The sequence below is a fragment of the Hoplias malabaricus genome, chromosome 14 (genome assembly GCF_029633855.1).
Source record: "Hoplias malabaricus isolate fHopMal1 chromosome 14, fHopMal1.hap1, whole genome shotgun sequence".
NCBI classification, from domain to species: Eukaryota; Metazoa; Chordata; class Actinopteri; order Characiformes; family Erythrinidae; genus Hoplias; species Hoplias malabaricus.
Window position 1 is genome coordinate 1227010 of NC_089813.1, and position 19330 is coordinate 1246339.

General features: G+C 44.3%; 2 protein-coding genes across 3 annotated transcripts in view; one reads left to right on the plus strand and one right to left on the minus strand.

Moving 5' to 3' along the window:
* Positions 1-3881, plus strand: part of LOC136666043 (glutathione hydrolase 5 proenzyme-like) — an 18933-nt gene extending 15052 nt beyond the window's left edge. The window contains exons 9-12 of the mRNA XM_066644008.1: positions 2375-2466; positions 2752-2864; positions 3201-3311; positions 3575-3881. Of these exons, the coding sequence (XP_066500105.1) occupies positions 2375-2466; positions 2752-2864; positions 3201-3311; positions 3575-3721 (463 nt within the window). The 3' untranslated portion in view covers positions 3722-3881. The remainder of the gene's footprint in view (positions 1-2374; positions 2467-2751; positions 2865-3200; positions 3312-3574) is intronic.
* ggt1a (gamma-glutamyltransferase 1a) lies at positions 3880-18581 on the minus strand. 2 transcript variants are annotated; one of them, XM_066644010.1, is made up of 13 exons: positions 18449-18581; positions 16635-16811; positions 16402-16532; positions 16108-16197; positions 15446-15638; positions 14995-15155; positions 14529-14678; positions 12704-12840; positions 12191-12378; positions 11509-11636; positions 8610-8722; positions 7399-7512; positions 3880-6371 (listed from the first exon to the last, which is right to left on the minus strand). In XM_066644010.1, exons 1-13 carry the CDS (start codon positions 18550-18552, stop codon positions 6225-6227), a joined length of 1833 nt encoding a protein of 610 aa, XP_066500107.1. In that variant the 5' UTR covers positions 18553-18581; the 3' UTR covers positions 3880-6224. The 2 variants fall into 2 exon arrangements, with proteins under 2 accessions (XP_066500107.1, XP_066500106.1); XM_066644009.1 differs by lacking the exons at positions 16635-16811; positions 18449-18581 and having other exon boundaries at positions 3880-4412; positions 6233-6371; positions 16402-16528.
* Positions 18582-19330: the final 749 nt, after the last annotated feature.

The following is a 19330-nucleotide window of genomic DNA, read 5'->3' on the forward strand; positions in this document are numbered from 1 at the left end:
CAGAGTCTTTCTGTAATATTCTCTGTGCTCCAGTCTCTGTGTAATATTCTCTGTGCTCCAGGGTCTCTCTGTAATATTCTCTGTGCTCCAGAGTCTTTCTGTAATATTCTCTGTGCTCCAGAGTCTTTCTGTAATATTCTCTGTGCTCCAGAGTCTAATCTGTAATATTATCTGCGCTCCAGAGTCTAATCTGTAATATTCTCTGTGCTCCAGAGTCTCTCTGTAATATTCTCTGTGCTCCAGAGTCTTTCTGTAATATTATCTGTGCTCCAGAGTCTCTCTGTGATATTCTCTGTGCCCCAGAGTCTTTCTGTAATATTCTCTGTGCTCCAGAGTCTTTCTGTAATATTATCTGTGCTCCAGAGTCTCTCTGTAATATTCTCTGTGCTCCAGAGTCTATCTTTAATATTCTCTGTGCTCCAGAGACTTTCTGTAATATTCTCTGTGCTCAGAGTCTTTCTGTAATATTCTCTGTGCTCAGAGTCGCTCTGTAATATTCTCTGTGCTCCAGAGTCTCTCTGTAATATTCTCTGTGCTCCAGAGTCTCACTGTAATATTCTCTGTGCTCCAGAGTCTCTCTGTAATATTCTCTGTGCTCAGAGTCTCGCTGTAATATTCTCTGTGCTCCAGAGTCTCTCTATAATATTCTCTGTGCTCCAGAGTCTCGCTGTAATATTCTCTGTGCTCCAGAGTCTCACTGTAATATTCTCTGTGCTCCAGAGTCTCTCTGTAATATTCTCTGTGCTCCAGAGTCTCTCTTTAATATTCTCTGTGCTCCAGAGACTTTCTGTAATATTCTCTGTGCTCAGAGTCTTTCTGTAATATTCTCTGTGCTCAGTCTTTCTGTAATATTCTCTGCGCTCCAGAGTCTCTCTGTAATATTCTCTGTGCTCCAGAGTCTCTCTTTAATATTCTCTGTGCTCAGTCTTTCTGTAATATTCTCTGCGCTCCAGAGTCTCTCTGTAATATTCTCTGTGCTCCAGAGTCTCTCTTTAATATTCTCTGTGCTCCAGAGACTTTCTGTAATATTCTCTGTGCTCCAGAGTCTCACTGTAATATTCTCTGTGCTCAGAGTCTTTCTGTAATATTCTCTGTGCTCAGAGTCTCTCTGTAATATTCTCTGTGCTCCAGAGTCTCTCTGTAATATTCTCTGTGCTCCAGAGTCTCACTGTAATATTCTCTGTGCTCAAGAGTCTCTCTGTAATATTCTCTGTGCTCAGAGTCTCTCTGTAATATTCTCTGTGCTCCAGAGTCTCTCTGTAATATTCTCTGTCCTCCAGAGTCTCGCTGTAATATTCTCTGCGCTCCACAGTCTCTCTGTAATATTCTCTGTGCTCCAGAGTCTCTCTGTAATATTCTCTGTGCTCCAGAGTCTCTCTTTAATATTCTCTGTGCTCCAGAGACTTTCTGTAATATTCTCTGTGCTCAAAGTCTTTCTGTAATATTCTCTGTGCTCAGAGTCTCTCTGTAATATTCTCTTTGCTCCAGAGTCTCGCTGTAATATTCTCTTTGCTCCAGAGTCTCGCTGTAATATTCTCTGTGCTCCAGAGTGTCTCTGTAATATTCTATGTGCTCAGAGTCTCTCTGTAATATTCTCTATGCTCCAGAGTCTCTCTGTAATATTCTCTGTGCTCCAGAGTCTTGCTGTAATATTCTCTGTGCTCCAGAGTCTCTCTGTAATATTCTCTGTGCTCCAGAGTCTCTCTGTAATATTCTCTGTGCTCCAGAGTCTCCCTGTAATATTATCTGTGCTCCAGAGTCTCTCTGTAAAATTCTCTGTGCTCCAGAGTCTCTCTGTAAAATTCTCTGTGCTCCAGAGTCTCTCTGTAATATTCTCTGTGCTCAGAGTCTCTCTGTAATATTCTCTGTGCTCCAGAGTCTTTCTGTAATATTATCTGTGCTCAGAGTCTCTCTGTAATATTATCTGTGCTCAGAGTCTCTCTGTAATATTCTCTGTGCTCCAGAGTGTCTTTTTAATATTCTGTAATATTCTCTGTCTGCGTGGGTTTCCTCCGGGTGCTCCGGTTTCCTCCCACAGTCCAAAAAAAACACACGTTGCAGGTGGATTGGCGACTCGAAAGTGTCCGTAGGTGTGAGTGTGTGAGTGAATGTGTGTGTGTCTGTGTTGCCCTGTGAGGGACTGGCGTCCCCTCCAGGGTGTATTCCCGCCTTGCGCCCAATGATTCCAGGTGGGCTCTGGACCCACCGCGACCCTAAATTGGATAAGCGGTTACAGATAATGATGATGATGATGGAATATTCTCTGTAACACCCTTTGTACTTTATAGGTTTAGTGCAGACATTACAGAACATAATGGACTATGTGAATAGAAAATCACCCAGTGCCTATGAACAATTGTTATTCTCACTTTAGATTTGGGTCTCAAGTGTATTCACCGAAAACAGGCATCATCCTCAACAACCATCTACTTGATTTCTGTGAGAAAACAGACCGGATTCAAACTGGTGAGTTGGCAGAATCATGGGATATGGCAATATACATTTTTTTATTCTGGCCCTTTGTTAACATTCACTAATTATTTTAGTGTTTTTCAGGTCTGTGCAGAATGAAAATATCTTAAATGTCAACATGTGTAAAGTTCTCATTAATGAATTATGAATTATAGCAAATTATTTTGAAACAAAAAAAAAATAAATACAAAAACAAAACATTTTTACCTAGTGTCCCTTCAATAAGAATTACACTAATCATCTCATTGTGTGTGTGTGTGTGTGTGTGTGTGTCTTTAGGTGAACGGCCTCCCTCTTCCATGGCTCCAATGATCCTTTTCTCTAACAGTAAAAACCACACTGTGGTTATCGGAGGTGCTGGGGGAAGCAAGATCACCACCGGAGTGACTCTGGTCAGTAATCACTTTAAATAAATTCTTAAAATACAATATTAAAAAAACATATTATTATTATTTTTTTTTTCTTTTGTGATTAATCAATATAAATAAGTATTGTAATGATGTTCTTCAGGCCCAACATACACACACACACACACACATATAACAGCAGCATATTACAAAGGATTTACACACAGTACAGCAGAATACACAATAAATACAACAGACAAACCGGACTACACTGAATGTAACTAGACAAGACAAAATACTGTAGAGTCACACAGGTAGACCTTTCTCTGCCTTTGTGCCCTTGTTCCTCTCTCTGTTCCATGGCTGTTCTGAACTGTTCAGACGCTGATGAACCACCTGTGGTTTGGGAAATCTCTGAAAGACTCCATCTCGGCTCCAGTCGTTCATCTCTACCCTGACAACACTCTCTTTTTCGAGCCCGACTTCAACAAGGTAAACAACATTTTGCCTTTTCCTCCACGGACTCTTCTCCATGAGAGGATCCTGCCATTACACTGACACCTAGAGGCCTGGACCCCATTTTAAAGATGGCAACAATAAACAGCATAGTTAATTGAGAGACTTCTAAGCAATTTTATTCTTTATCTCTCATGAGCTGCATTCTGTATGTATATAAACATAGAAATAATTATTATTTATTATTTATTTATTTATTAGGGACAGTTTTCCTAATTGTGTAAAATTTTTTGTTTCAGGACGTGATGGAGGCCCTAAGAATAGGTCGCAGTACAGTCAAAGATCCAGAGCTGTTCATTAGCGTGGTCAATGCTCTGTCACAGAAAGACGGCGTGATTGAAGCTTATTCAGACGCTCGTAAACTGGGCAAAGCCGTCGGATACTGATCTGTTTTCACTTCCCCTTTTAATTCAGGAAATCTTCAGTTCTGTTCAGTGTCAGAACACATGGATGATGTTATTCAGAAATGATAAAGTCAGCCTTTCTTTACAATGCCTTTCTGTATTAATAAACCTGTTTACACCTGGAACATTCGATTAAACACTGTGTGTGAGTTACTGGGTGAGTGTGTGATGTTCTGTGTTAGACTGGGTGAGTGTGTGAGTGACTGGGTGAGAGTGAGTAACTGGGTGAGTGTGTGAGTGACTGGGTGAGTGACTGGGTGAGAGTGAGAGTGACTGGGTGAGAATCTGGGTGAGAGTGAGAGTGACTGGGTGAGTGTGTAATAAATATAATGTATACGTTCTCCTCGTGAAGTTTAAACGGCCCACGTTTCACAAACACACCTCTCTCTTCCTGGAGATTAAAGTGTGTATCGGGTTCATTAATAACACACCAGCGTTCATCAATGATTCTGATCGGTTTTAATGAAATGACGAGAAATCTTCCAAAATAAAAGTTTACAGCATAGCAACAGGCAGGAGTCCAGACAATGTGTGTTTAAAAAAATATATGAAAATGTATTTCTCAGGGTTCACTGAACATCACAGTCTCTCCTCAAACAAACAAACATCCGACATCTTTTCTACCGCAGACACACAGCGATTCACACGGCTCCGGCTCCAGGACCCAAAACATCTGGAGGAAATGTAAAGAAAAGCTTGATTGTTCTTTGTTTATTTGTAGCCTGTCAGGCACTTTTCTATGTTTAAGGCACATTGTAACACACCTGAGGTCCCTCCCTGATCCTCGGGTAATAAATATTTACCTGTTCCTTTATTCCCAGAGGATCTGCCCTGAAGGGGTCATGATTATTCCATCCCTGATTTATTTGCTTTAATTCACAAGAAGACTGCCCCCTCCATCACAGCCCCGAGGGGCACAGAGGGGCAGCTCAGGTGGGGACCCTCCAGGGTCAGTGATGTAACCAGGGCTCGTAGTAGCGCCTCCCTGTGGACGCCATGTGTAAATAGATACCCAGGGTCCCACTGTAATCCCAGGTACCATCTGCTCCCTGGAGACCAGCGTGAACCCAGCTGGCCCAGGTTCTACCCACGTGGAACCACTAAGGGGCGCTGTCCGGGCTCGATTGTGTCTCTGGATGCTTCTCATTACATTGAGAGGTGAGTAGAGACCAGCGACACTTTACTACTTCATCATCTGTGTTTGATTGTTTCCTGAGTATTTTTCTGACTCCTACTCAATGCCTCAGCGACTAAAGGAATCTACAGCCCTTCAGAGTCAGTCTCTAATCTTCTTCCCTGTGTGTGTGTGTGTGTGTGTGTTGCACCACTGACTCTAGAGCTACAGCTCTTTGTTTCAGATAATGATCTGAAATGATTCAAGAACCAGAGGAACAGCTGCTGCGCTGAGAGACGCTGGACTTCCTCAGACCCTCCACTGACCACAGCTCACTCTCTCCAGACTGAAGGGGTTTTTAGAAACGATACTTGTGTGTTTCTGCTTTTGTCACTTTTCTGGACCGACGCGGGACGAATAACACACTCGCCCCTGTTCTCCACACACAGAATAATAAATAATAAAATCACCAAACATAAGGCAGAACCGTTCAGGCACCAGGGAGGATACACTATGTTCCCATCAGAACGGAAAATAAAAATAAATTCACTGCAAAAATTCTCTTATTCCGTGAAATCATCTGAAATCGAGTCGATGCGTGTGACATTTCTCTCTGCGTGAGAACATTAAAGGATCCTTCACCTGTTTCACTGTTGTTTTTAAAGCTGCAGTCAGTGTTCACTGTTCACTGCTGTTACTGCAGCGTGTGGTGTTTCTGTCGCAGCTCTGGAGCCACGGGGCCTAGGTTCTTTCCGTGTGTTTTCCCCACGTTCTCCTCCAGCCACCGGGGTGCGCCTGTCTGCTCCTGGAGCCGATCCAGAGCCTGGGTGGAAGCGAGGGTTGGATCAGGCCGGTGACCTGCTGTGGCGACCCCTTGTGGGAGAATCCAGAGAATCAAACTGCGGTGATGTCCCTGAATGAAGCAGTTTAGAGCTCAGTACAGAAACTCTCATCCATCCTGACCACTAGGTGTCAGTACAAGGGCCTTTTTATAATCAGAATATCACTAATTTGCTGCTTGAAGTGATTTTATCCGCAGACAAAGTGTAATTTCACACATTTTTTCTTGAAAAAGTCATATTTTTGAAGAAACCAACAGCTAACGACACATTCTCCAAAAAATAAACTTAAAACTGAGAGAAATCCTGAAGAAAGAGGTGAAATAATCCTCAAAAACTCCCACAACAGCCTCACTGTGAGGACGTTTAGAGACATCAGCTGTTAGAGATGCTTTCACTTGATAAGAGGCTCTCTTCTGCAGTGTTGAAAGGAGAAGGGCTTTTTAAGGTTAGCGTTCTGTCCCTGTGTCTTCTGCCTGAAGCTGCGGAAGCTCCGCTGAGGATTGAGGAGAAAACAGACATTAATCTCGGGTCAGTAACCTGCGGGATATCCTCCTTTCCTGGGGTCCGACTCGGCACAGAGCCGGTCGCCCTGCCGGACCACCGCCTGGACCACCGACCCCGGGGTCCGCTGGAACTCTGTTATGTGGTTCTTCTGCGCTAGGCCTTCCAGGACACTCTGGAGATGTAATAACAGCAGATAAATTAAGGGTTCACACGTTCACACTTCATTAGAGCTGAGTGACCAGTGAATAACTACAATATTAAACTGTTAGAGTATTAATTAACTGTAGTAATATAACGAGCATTCTCACAGGTGTAGGGCTAGGGCTATAATACAGCTACAAATACTCCATTACTCACTCGGTAATTATAATATCTATATTTAACCATAATTATGAGTGTTTATTACTGCAGTATAGACTACATCCAGGAGGGGGCGCTGGTAGTTCAGGCTGGAGCCCAGCTGCTCGCTCTCTGAGGCTACTACAGAATCAAAGGATTTATTTGTCGTCAGTGATTTTATTTGGACAAAGGCCTGACTGAATTATCGTTCGTGTTAAGTGTCAGTTTCTGAAATAAAACACTTTATCTCCAGAGAAAGGTCATATAAAAGAACAAGGATAAGCCTTTATCTGTCGGAGAGTCATTTTTCACGGAGCGGACTGAGGGAGGCGGATGCACTTGCTAAAACACATTATTTTAATTAAACAAAAGATATAACAAAACAAAGACAGGAAACTACGGAAACAACAAGACATATGAAATGAAACGAGGAAAATGACAGAGACAGACAGACCGAACTAAGGAACATGACTAGGAATCAAAACGACTTGACTTGGGTAAGAAACAACACGACATGACTTTGGAAACTAAACGAAACGAATGACCGATACACGGAAGTGACACCAGGGAGCTAAAATATATGAATAGATGAGAAACACCTGAAACAGATAACAAAGGCGGGACAAGGGCGGAGACATGGACAACAACAAACAGAGCCATGTGCTGAGAAAGTACATGGCAGGGAAAACAGACATGACAGGACTAGTGTGTGACACGGAGTCTGTTGTAGCAGCTGCTCCACCTACTGGAGGTATTTTATACTGCGGTGATAAATGATGGTCCAGTGAATACGATTATCTTCAGGGAGTAATGGGGTCATTTATAGATTCGTGCTGCTTCTGTGGAGAGCGGGGACTAACCTGTTCAAAGTTCTGCTCTACGACGGTTTTGTTGGGGTTGAGCTGGTTGTGGACACGGGGCTCGGTCACCGACTTCTTCAGGTCGTAGTTGAAGAACAGAGAGTTTAAAATCACCTGCAGAACACAAGGCAAGGTCATTTCTACTCCTTTACTTCTGCTTTACACCAAATAACATTCAAATAAACATTAAAGGAAATCAAGACAAAGCTTTAAAGGCTAAGCAGCAGCTCTATTAAAGTGTCAAACAAATAAATACAGTGGAGTTTGAGTTCCTAACTCGTGTTTATTGAGAGTCAGAAAACATGTTATTTCTTACTAATTGAAGGAATAAGGTTTAAAAGACCGTTGGTCTCCCCCCCCCCCCCCCCAGCGGTGTTGGGAAACTCTAATAGGCGTCTTGCCTGTGACGTAGATGGTGGACAACAACTCTAGAAGCTGCACTTAATTTAATGCAAAATGAGGAAAAGGTGTGTTGTTTTTGGCTGCAATCATTCAATGTACAGTGGGAAATCTGTGAACAAATGGCCCAAAGATCCCAAAATATCCAGAAAATAGACTAAATTTGTCCACTTTAAATGGACACTTTGGAAAGGACCATCCGCTCACTCCGTTATCTGTAGCTCATTTCACTGGCGCTTTTCCAACAATATGGGCATGTAAGGACACCAACGAAAGGTGTTCAAGAGCCTTTAGGTGCTTAGCCTTTAAAGATGCTGTCCATCATTTTCAACACCGAACACCAGCAGTGTTTATGAATGTGAAAATTTTTTCGTTCACATTGTATTCTATGAAATGCATCTCACATTAAATGAATCTGACATTAAAGGGTATGCTTCATAGAGCGGGTCTGCTGTGTGCGGGCAGCCATGTTTAAATGTAGAGAGGTGTTAATGCACAATCAGGCCACCAGGGGTCAGTATCACTGCTGTTTCATATTGTGAAGACGCACCAGTGAAGAAAACCACTGACAAATGTAAAGAGACTTTCACAGAGAGAAGCTAGGGATTAAACCCAAGGATTACTTTATTAAAGAGGAAGGTTTATTATTAAAATTAATTCATGGATATATTGATGAATACAAAGGTAAATGATCCAGGAGCTACATTATGCAAATAAGGTAAATGGCCTGTTTTAATTTAAATTTGCACATATGCTAATTACACAAATGATTATCAACAAACATGTTTACTTTAAAAACCACTGGTGTTTACCAGAGCTGTTGCCGTGGTGATCTTCGTTCCTCCTGAAGCCCCGACCACCATTTTCACTCTGCTGTGTTTGTCAAAAATGATGGTCGGACACATGGACGACAGAGGCCTTTTACCTGGACACACAGGTGCACAACGCTTCTGTTTACTTCACCTTTTACAGAATGTGTTACAGCAACATCACATTTTAAGCACAACACATAAATAAACCATTATATACACTTCTCCAAGGGTTCTTTATTAAAGGAAATGGTTCTGTGTAGAACCCTGAACCTGTGAAGAACCTCTGCATGATTAAGGTATAGATGGTTCTATATAGTACTGTTTAGAGAAGGGTTCTGTACGGCACCAAAAACAGTTCCTCTGCTGTAACAAGCTTGACATCGTAACATCAGAGGAATACAGGTGCCGTACAGAACCCTTCTCTAAAAGGTGCCACTAGGGTAAAGAACCACAGCACACTCTCCATCAATCTGAAGAACCCCTTCATGATCACGAAAAAAGTTCTTCAAGTGTTCAGGGTTCTACAGAGAACCATTTCCTTTAATAAAGAACCCTTGGAGAACCATCATTTTTAAGTGTGTAGATTTTACTCTAAACCACATGTGTTTGATTTTCTTTGAATTTTATTATTCGTTAATAGTCGATGACATTTCTCAGCTATTTTGTAAATTACACAGTTTCTAATGCCCCTCCCTGGATCACCACCTTAATGTGGTGGAGGGGTTTACGTGCCTGCGTGAGCCTAGGAGCTACGTTGTCGGGGGCAATAGCACCTGGTAGGGTCTCCCAAGGCAAGTTGGTCCTAGGTGATGGGCCAGACAAAGAGTGATCCATAAAGACAAGGATGAAGAGATTAAGAACAGGGACACAGCTACCCTTGCCTGGAGTAGGGTTACCGGGGCCTCACCCTGGAGCCAGGCCTGGGGGAGGGGCTCCTTGGCGAGCCTTTGGCGACTTTCACTCATGGGGTCTGGCCGGGCTCAGCCCGAAGAAGTAACATTGGTCCACACTCCCATGGGCCGACAACCTGTGGATTTCTGTGCCCGTCACAGTTTGTCCATTAGAACACCATGTTCGAGCATAAGGGTGTCCACAAGTACAGCTGGCATCAGGACACCCTAGGCTGCATTTCGATTTCAGACAGACCTGGCAGGCCTAAACGTGTGCTGAGGGTTTGCTGGGAACGTTTGGCAGAGGAAGCTGTCAGAAAGATCCTAAACTCCCACATCCAGCAGAGCTTCGACTGCATCCCGGGGGGAGGCCGGTGATATTGAGTCCGAATAGGCCATGTTCTGGACCTCCATTGTTGAGGCGGCTGAACGGAGCTGTGGCTGCAAGGTTGTCGGTGCCTGTCGGGGTGGCAATCCCCACAATCGGTGGTGGACACTCCGGGTGAGGGGGGCTGTCAAGCTGAAGAAAGAGTCTTATCGAGCCTGGTTGGCTCAGGGGACTCTGGAGGCAGCTGACAGGTACCGAGGAGCCAAGCGGCTCGCTGCTTCGGCTGTCGCTGAGGCAAAAACTCGGGTGTGGGAGGAGTTCGTTGAGAACATGGAAAACGACTTTCGGTCGGCTCCGAGAAGTTTCTGGCAAACCATCAGGCGACTCAGGCGGTAAAACCGGCTTTCCACCAACACTGTATATGGTGGGGGTGGGGAGTTGTTGGCCTCGACTGGGGACGTCATTAGGCGGTGGAAGGAATACTTCGAGGATCTTCTCAATCCCACCAGCATGTCTTCTGCAGAGGAAGTAGAGTTTGGGGACCTCGGGATATTCTGTGGCAGGTGCTCTGGGAGTATGGGGTACTGGGCTCTTTGCTACGAGCTATCCAGTCCCTGTATAAACAGAGCAGGAGTCTGGTTCGTATGGCTGGCAGTATGTCCAACTGGTTTCCAGTCGGAGTTGGGACTCCGTCAGGGCTGCCCGTTGTCACCGGTTCTGTTCCTAATTTTTATGGACAGAATTTCTTGGCATAGCCAAGTGGTGGATGTCTGCTTTTTGCGGATGATGTGGTCTTGTTGGCTTCATCGAGTCGGGACCTCTGGGACCAGTTTGCAGCCGAGTGTGAAGCAGTAGGGATGAGGATCAGCAAGTCGGAATTCATGGTACTCAGTCAGAAAAGGGTGGAGTGCTCTCTCCAGGTTGGAAGTGAGATCCTGCCTCAAGTGGAGGAGTTTAAATACCTCGGGGTCTTGTTCACGAGTGAGGGAAAGATGGAGCGGGAGATTGACAGGCTGATCGGTGCAGCGTCAGCAGTAATGCAGGGTCTGTACTGGTCCGTTGTGGTGAAGAGAGAGCTGAGCAGAAAAGCAAAGCTCTCGAGTAACCGTTCGATCTACGTCCCAACTCTCACCTATTGTTACGAGCTTTGGGTAGTGACCGAAAGAACGAGATCGCGGGTACAAGCGGCTGAAATGAGTTATCTCCGCAGGATGTCTGGACTCTCCCTTAGAGACAGGGTCCAACAGGGAGGAGGCCCCGGGGTTGACCAAGAACACGCTGGAGAGACTGTCTCGACTGGCCTGGGAACGTCTCCGTATACCCCCGGAAGAGCTGTACACAGTGGCTGGGGAGAGGGAGGTCTGGGTTTCCTTGCTCCAACTGCTTCCCCCACGACCCAGACACAGATAAGCGGTGGAAAATAGATGGACAGTTTCTAATGATTTATTGAACACATTTGAAAGAACAAAAAGCATCCTTTTAAATGAGTCAAAAATATTGCCACGTCGTGGGGCGTCCCAGACTCCAGATCACTGGTCTTTGATTATGTCACACTATAGGACGGTGACTCGTCCCGATGCTCATATTCGGTTCCGATGTGACAAAATCGTGCCAAATCTGGCTAAATTTGTGTAAATTTGTGAATAATTCTGGGTGTTAACTTTGTGGGTGAAGGACACACCTGGCTGGATGAAGTTGTTGGGCGATGGAGGGATGCCGAAGCCGTTGGTGATGTACGGAGAGCTGAAATCGTCCATCTCGTCATTAAAGATGATCCCAGTGGAGCGAGATATCACTTTAGAACCAAAGCTGCAGGAAAATTAATTGATCAATCAATCAATCAGTCAATCTACCAATCAATCAGTCAGCATTACAGTGTCTTTAGAGTCCAGACATTTAGGGGCATTATAATGTGTGTGGAACAGTGGAACTGTGTTCTCTGGAGTGATGGAGTTCCTCTGGTGTGTGGAACAGTGGAACTGTGTTCTCTGGAGTGATGGAGTTCCTCTGGTGTGTGGAACAGTGGAACTGTGTTCTCTGCAGTGATGGAGTTCCTCTGGTGTGTGGAACAGTGGAACTGTGTTCTCTGGAGTGATGGGGTTCCTCTGGTGTGTGGAACAGTGGAACTGTGTTCTCTGGAGTGATGGGGTTCTTCTGGGATGAGTTGGAGTGATGAGTTTGATCCAGAACTAATCCCCAACACCAGACCCTGACCCTCACTGGTGATTCTGAGGCTGAACTCAATCATATCCTCACAGCTGTGTTCCGGTATCTAGTAGAATTTGTTAACTAAGTGTAAATGTGTAAAAGTGCCCTTCTTCTACATGAACAAAGACAGACCGTCCTCTCCCACTATGTCTTACTAGAGGTTGATGGTGCTGGTTGCCGCCACTGCACTACCGTCCTCGGCGATGACGGACAGGTGGGCGGTCCCGTGACTTTCGGGGACAAAGTACTCAGGCTCGTAGTAACTGTCCGGGTACGTGGTGTCGTCTGAGATTTTACTGCGAATGTTATCTGCGAAGTAGTCTGAGGTCATGTTGTGAATGAGCTGAAACAAGAAGAGACTCAAAATAAACATCAAATTCAGTTTCACATTCTAGTTTTCCTATTAAAAGTAACTAAACTGCCACCTAGTGGCCTGGACGTGCCAGAGATCCTGTTCTAAATTGTTTAAGCATTTAAACATGGCCACCCCCACACGGCAGACCCTCTATATGGAGCATTAACAGGTTTATTCAGGGATTATACTAGAATTTCGATTCCTTTCCTGTTCCATTACCTGTAACTCCTTGAGTACTGAGGGGGCTAAGAGCAGTGTTCTCCAGCTGGTCCCAGCTCATATATAAACTCTAGACAGACGCAGTCAGACTCACGTCAGTGATGTTGAGGTAGCGAGGGTCTCCGAGCCGGCTCCTCTTGGCGAAGGCGAAGCGGAAAGCTTCAACAATGCGGTGATAAGTGAGAGTCTTCTTTTCCGCGGTGGACACACTTCTGTCTGAGAAATTGTAGCCTGTAAAGAGACACAAGGAAATGTTGAGCCCTTTTCTCCACTGTTCCTTCTTCTATACTGACACCTAGTGGCCAAAATGTGTGAGAGATTTTGCACAAAATCAGGCTTAAACAAGGCTGCCCCAGTGTGGGGGACCCGCTCTATGGATCATATACGAGTTCGTTCAGGGACAACAGAGTAACGTGGTTCTTCTTCAGCTGTATTTTATATAAAACAATGTCACATTAATAATGTAACAATGATTATAATAAACATTCTCTGCTGTAAAAAATCTGTTCCAGAGTTCATATGTAAACACAGCTTGTTCGCTAGTTGGCTGATGTGACAGATGTGGGCAGTGTGTATCCTGCTCCAAAGGGTTGAGCTAGTCAGTGTTGTGTTAGCAGCAGTTCATAAAGAAGTCATGGTTCGGCCTCCCGCGTCTCAGGGAACAGTGTGCGATCGGGAGAAACCGAGATGATGAATAACTGAGAGAAAATTGTTAGCACTTAGGGATAGTAATAAATATTAAAATAAATAAAGAGAGGGAAGTCCTGAGGTGGTGTTGTGTATCATCTAAATTTGTGTTACGATTCCGAGGGAGTTGTGAAATGAAAAATTGTTTGTAGTTTATTGTGTAATGATTATAAGGTCAGGGCTCATCAGGTCTCTTCATTCCATCTTTGAGACACACTCTCACATCACAGCTTCTTATCTAAGTATCTCAGGCTCTAAATCCCGCAGCTAATGAAGCTAATGAGGGACAAGTGGCTGGAGAATTAGCGAAGTTAGCATAATGACTGAGAAGCTGTGAGAGTGGACTTGACCCCTGTGATAAAAGCCCTGTAGCTCTTCAAATATAACTTTACGATTTATTTTATATAAAAAAAATAATAATTATCCAGACAAACACAAAAAACAACACACAGTGCCCACTGAGACATTCAGGGGCTACACACATTTCCACAGTTGTGCCAAATCTGTTTCCATGATTGGACCTCAACTCACCTGTACATGGTTAAACTATACTCTTATCCAAGTTTATTCTACAGTCATTTAAAAAATGTGAATACCCCTGGTGAAATTAGAAATTAGACACAGGGAGAACACACCACACTCCTCACAGACAGTCACCCAGAGGAAACCCACACAGACACAGAGAGAACACACCACACTCCTCACAGACAGTCACCCGGAGGAAACCCACACAGACACCGAGAGAACACACCACACTCCTCACAGACAGTCACCCGGAGGAAACCCACAAAGACACAGGGAGAACACACCACACTCCTCACAGACAGTCATCCGGAGGAAACCCACGCGGACAAAGGGAGAACACACCACACTCCTCACAGACAGTCACCCGGAGGAAACCCACGCAGACACAGGGAGAACACACCACACTCCTCACAGACAGTCATCCGGAGGAAACCCACGCGGACAAAGGGAGAACACACCACACTCCTCACAGACAGTCACCCAGAGGAAACCCACACAGACACAGGGAGAACACACCACACTCCTCACAGACAGTCACCCAGAGGAAACCCACACAGACACAGGGAGAACACACCACACTCCTCACAGACAGTCACCCGGAGGAAACCCACGCAGACACAGGGAGAACACACCACACTCCTCACAGACAGTCACCCGGAGCGGGACCCTGGAGCTGTGTAACAGATGTACAGCTACCAACTACTCACCGTCCACAATGTTAAGTATTAGTGCTAGCACAGGGCCGCTGGACGGGGCATCAGGAACGTGCATGGTGTACTCTCCGACGTTTAGCCTCAGCGGACTTTCATTCAACACGGGTTTATATTCCAACAGGTCTTCAAGAGTGATAATTCCTCCTGGACAGAGCAGAACCACCAGGATCAGATGAGCATGCTGTAATCAGTGTCAGTGCTGCACTGTGATTAGCATCAGCTGTAGTTTCTGATTATCATTATGCTAAATAAACAAGGGGGCAAAAATCAAGATAAGCTCTGCATCCCATAATCAGTGTTGATCTTTAGATGCAGTTTATGTTGTTTATTTATGCAGTGTCTGTGATTACCCTCAGCGCTACACTGTGGTTAGCATCAGTGCTACATTGTTTATTTGTATGTGCTGTGTGTTGAAAACATTTGAAAATGAATATGAAATATAAACTTTCAGAGACTTAACCTGCCGCTTGGATGTCGTCCACTATGATCTGAGCCATGGAGCCATTGTAAAAAACATCCGGTCCCTCCTCAGCGATCTTCTCGTACGTGTCGGCGAGTTTCGGGAACCTGATGATGTCATTTTCCCTCAGAACGTTCTTGTTTGAATCACAGAACACTTCACTGCAACAGGAGAGAGAGGAAATTCAGTGTCCAGCGTTTCTCCTGAAGTGCAGCGCATTCATCAGGAGTGTGTTCCTCTCTTCACTGCAGGTCTGAGAAAGCTTTACACTATATGTTGGGACATTGCTTTGAGTATTTGATGGCATTCTGCCACATAAACTTTAGTAAGGTCAGGGGACCTTAGGCTAATGTGCAGAGGGCCTGACTCTGTGGTAAATGAATGGTAAATCTGAACATATTAAAGTAGATGGGTTCACTCACTGTAACCAGGGTCTGAGACCTTCTCTTACCACATGGCCACATCTCCCTGAATGAAGTCCTTGTTTTTCTCGATGGCGTTTGCAAGCGCTCGGCCGATGGGAAATCCTTTGCGAGCGAGTTCGATACTTGGCTGAAACAGGTCTTTCCAGGGCAGACGTCCATGTCGGCGGTGGGCCATCTCGTAACCTCGAATCTCCCCGGGAATCGCAATCGACAAACCCCCTAAAAATCACATACAGTAACATACATCATCTACCGGAGATTTATCTGCGTCTGAACACATCCTGTTTAATGTCTGCTGGGTTTAACCTAATGGATAAAATATAAAATGCACCATACAATTTCACAATGTTTCCTGTTTTTTCTGATTCCCTACAAAATCAGACAGGGACAGTGTGTGAAACTGTAGAAGTGTGTTCTCTGAGGATGTGTCACTTATTCACGCTCATAAAATTCACACAAGCTCATCACTGGACCCACAGTGGACACAGGATCTTTACTGGGGAAGATTCACTAAAGAAACTCACATAGAAAGGGAATGGGAATGGGGTGGTGGTTTTTAAAAGAACGTGAATGTAGTTTTATACAGGGGCGTTATATAAAATGATGTAACGCAGGGTGATAGTTTTATAAAGTACATGATGATCTTGGTCTGTGGACGCTCAGACTGTGTTCCTGCGTGTAGCTGTACCTTTCCTGGACAGTTGGGTGTTATTTCCGAACATGTCCTCCGTGGCATTCATCGGAGCAGTTTCCCTCGCATCGATGGTCTCCACCTTCCCTGAGAGAAACAACTATTTACTGCATCTGTCTCACACTCACCCTGCGCTTCCAGAAAATCCCACTCATTCAGTCAGAGAAGTCCAGCTTAGCCCTGAAACCCCACTATTGCCGTGACTGCGCAAATGCAGCATGACGGCACAACTTGAGGTCTGTGGTGAATGCTGTAATGTATGGTGTAATGTATGCTGTAATGCTGACTCACCTGTGGAGGCGTTGTAAATGGTGAAGAAAAGTCCCCCTCCGATCCCCATACTGTGAGCGTTCAGCAAACCGACACACAACAGCGCAGCTATCGACGCATCCACAGCAGAACCGTTACGCTTCAGAATATCCCTGAACACACAACACGTCCAGGACATGGGTCATACCCCTACAGCTGCAGAGTTAGACGTGTATTTGTTGAGGTCTGTGGACTTTGTCTATTGTCATTCTTACCTCCCGACCTCAGAGCACTTCCCAGCATCAGCTGCCACCGCGGCTCTGGAGTAGAAGTGGTCTGAGGGGCTTAGAGGTCTTTTGCTGCCCACCCCCAGGAACACAGACAGGAAAAAGCCCAATGCAGCCACCAGCAGGAGCACCAGCCCAGCAACAAGGGACTTCTTCACCATGTTCCTGTACAAACAATGAAACAAATACTTAAGGTTTTTTTCATCTCCTGTTAAATATCGAGGGGGAAAATAAATTTAATTCACTGCTACGTTTAACACAGGAAAACATGCAGCAGCAGACCCAATATAAACACAGTATATACAGTACACATTAATTAACTTAGGTTCAATCATTCATTGTCTGTAAGGTTCAGAGTCTCCCCGGAATCACTGGGCGCAAGGAGGGAACACACTCTAGAGGGGGCGCCAGTTCTTTGTAGGGCGACACACACTCACACATTCACTCACTCTCACGGCTATTTAGAGTCACCAGTCCACCTACCAACAGGTGTTTTTAGGCCGTGGGAGGAAAGCAGAGCACCCAGAGGAAACCCATACGGACACTGGGAGAACACAGGTTTTAATATTTTTTATAGTGGGTTTAATTGATTTCACCCAAAGTACACAACACATCCAAGGTCACCCTGCCCAAGGCCAAGAGTTCACAAGAGGCATACCTTTAAGCCTACTTTAGGGTCGAGTTGGAGTGGTGTTCCAGCACTAAACACCCAACAATACGGACCTCACTAAACCGAATGCCATCAACTCTTCATAGCAATGTTCCTGCATCCAGCATAAAAATGTAAAAAGAATAGATTTCTTGAAGTTAAAGAGAGGAACACACTGATTAATGCCTTCAGGTCAGAAGAAACGCTGGATCAGTAGGTGTCCACAGATCTTCTAAACTCTCTAAATAAAACCCTGTGTGAACTGTAGCCTTGATATCTGTGATAAATCAAAGGCAGTGGGAGAGAGAGAGAATGGCAAGGAGGAGAAATGCAGTCATTCTGATGCAGGTCACACAGTATCTGAGCACAGGAGAGAACAGTGATCTCATTCTGATTTAGTCCAATAGGACACATCCATCATGTCTAATATCTCAGAGCTCTTACCTTCTCAACACCTTCCTGCCCCAAGAAAGAAATAAAACCCACAGCTGTTTACATTCGTTTATGGCCTGTGTTCCCAGCTCTAAGACTACATTCATTTCACAGATATCTCCGGAGCTTTTAAACTCTACCCTGAGCATCCTACACCCATCCTCCAGTACAGGCACTGAAACTCTGGTCGTCTAATGACTGCAGTAAATATAAAAATACAAGTAAATAGTTTGGTTTCAGTACAAAAGTGTGAGCCCTTTAAGCTTTGTCAGTTCTGAGAATGTGAACTGTGGTCAGTAGAATGTTCTCAGAACATCCAGCGTGTCTCGGCACAGGAACCGAAACCTGAATCACATTCTGGGTCATTCTACTCTGAAATAAAAAGCTGAATCTCCAGAATCATATGTCCAACCCCATCCCAGGGCTGCACTGACCGTACACCCCCCCCCCCCCACTGAACACAGGGAAGGGGATTAGAGATGGAAGACGTACTCACTACTGTAGCTGAGTAGAAGTACAAATTATGATTTGAAAAATACTCAGAAAGGTACAGATTATTAAAAGTTGTACTAAAAGACACATAGCTTTAAGGCTCAGATGCAGAGGGAAAATAGTGGAATTTGTATCAGAAATGTTTAGAATGTAAAGAGAAATGTACTCACTGATCTACAGGAGTATATTAAACATATTTAAAAACACTCTGGAAAGTACAAATACTCACCTCTGTGCTGGAGCGTGCTGTGTCCTGGCCTTGAGCAGATGGAGAGGTGTAGTGTGAGGCTCAGGTGTGGTTAGACTAAGGTTAAATAGATGGTATAAGGCCATGCTCTTTTTAAAAGATGTTTTAAAGCCCACAAACATGTCATTAGCATGGTCACTGTTAGTCACTGGAACAGAAACAATGACGTATTCCCCCCGACCATATACTCTACAATCATTCTGTTTCCTTAAGACGTGTTGAGCGTAGTTATCTGAGGGAGGCCTAGAGAGACAAGACAATAGTATTTAGGATCAAGTACCAGATAATACTTTGCGTTCTCACATAATGTTCTTTTAGTTTTGTCCTTCTGCCATTTTGTCATCTACTCTGATAATGTAGTTTTATTCTCTTTTTTTAATCTTAGTTTTCATTTTCAATTTTATCCCTAACTTTTTGCTGAATGCACTCCCCATCCTCATTATTCGTCAGTTCCATCCACCAGTACATTCCCAGTCCATGCCACCAACGCTAGGAGGAGCACATTGTTTACATCTTTATTTAATCATGCAGGAATTTAGGGGGAAATTACATTCACTTTTTTTAAATATATTACACTGTCTCAGAGACTAGCTGTGTTTACATGTTTCCTTTGAGAAATACACTAATCCTTATTAAAATAGATTAATTTGGTTATCACAGTTAATTAACATGGGCTACTGCAGAAGAAGCAGACTGTAACTAGATTAAAAACAAACAAACACACAAATATATTTCATTTAATGCGCCTCATTTAATGAAAAATCATTTGAATATTCCAGAGCTCATTATAACACTGACTGGGGTCGAGTCTTTTTATAACAATGTTTCATTATATTTCAATACTTGCAGAAACCATATTGTTCC

Excerpts from the sequence above, each read along its gene's own strand:
- ggt1a (XM_066644010.1), bottom strand. The coding sequence starts at position 18,552 with ATGGCCTTATACCATCTATTTAACCTTAGTCTAACCACACCTGAGCCT. Across the intron at positions 16,198-16,401 it reads CATTTACAACGCCTCCACAG|GGAAGGTGGAGACCATCGAT; the intron begins GTGAGTCAGCAT and ends TGTTTCTCTCAG. Across the intron at positions 6,372-7,398 it reads TAGAGCAGAACTTTGAACAG|AGTGTCCTGGAAGGCCTAGC; the intron begins GTTAGTCCCCGC and ends TTACATCTCCAG.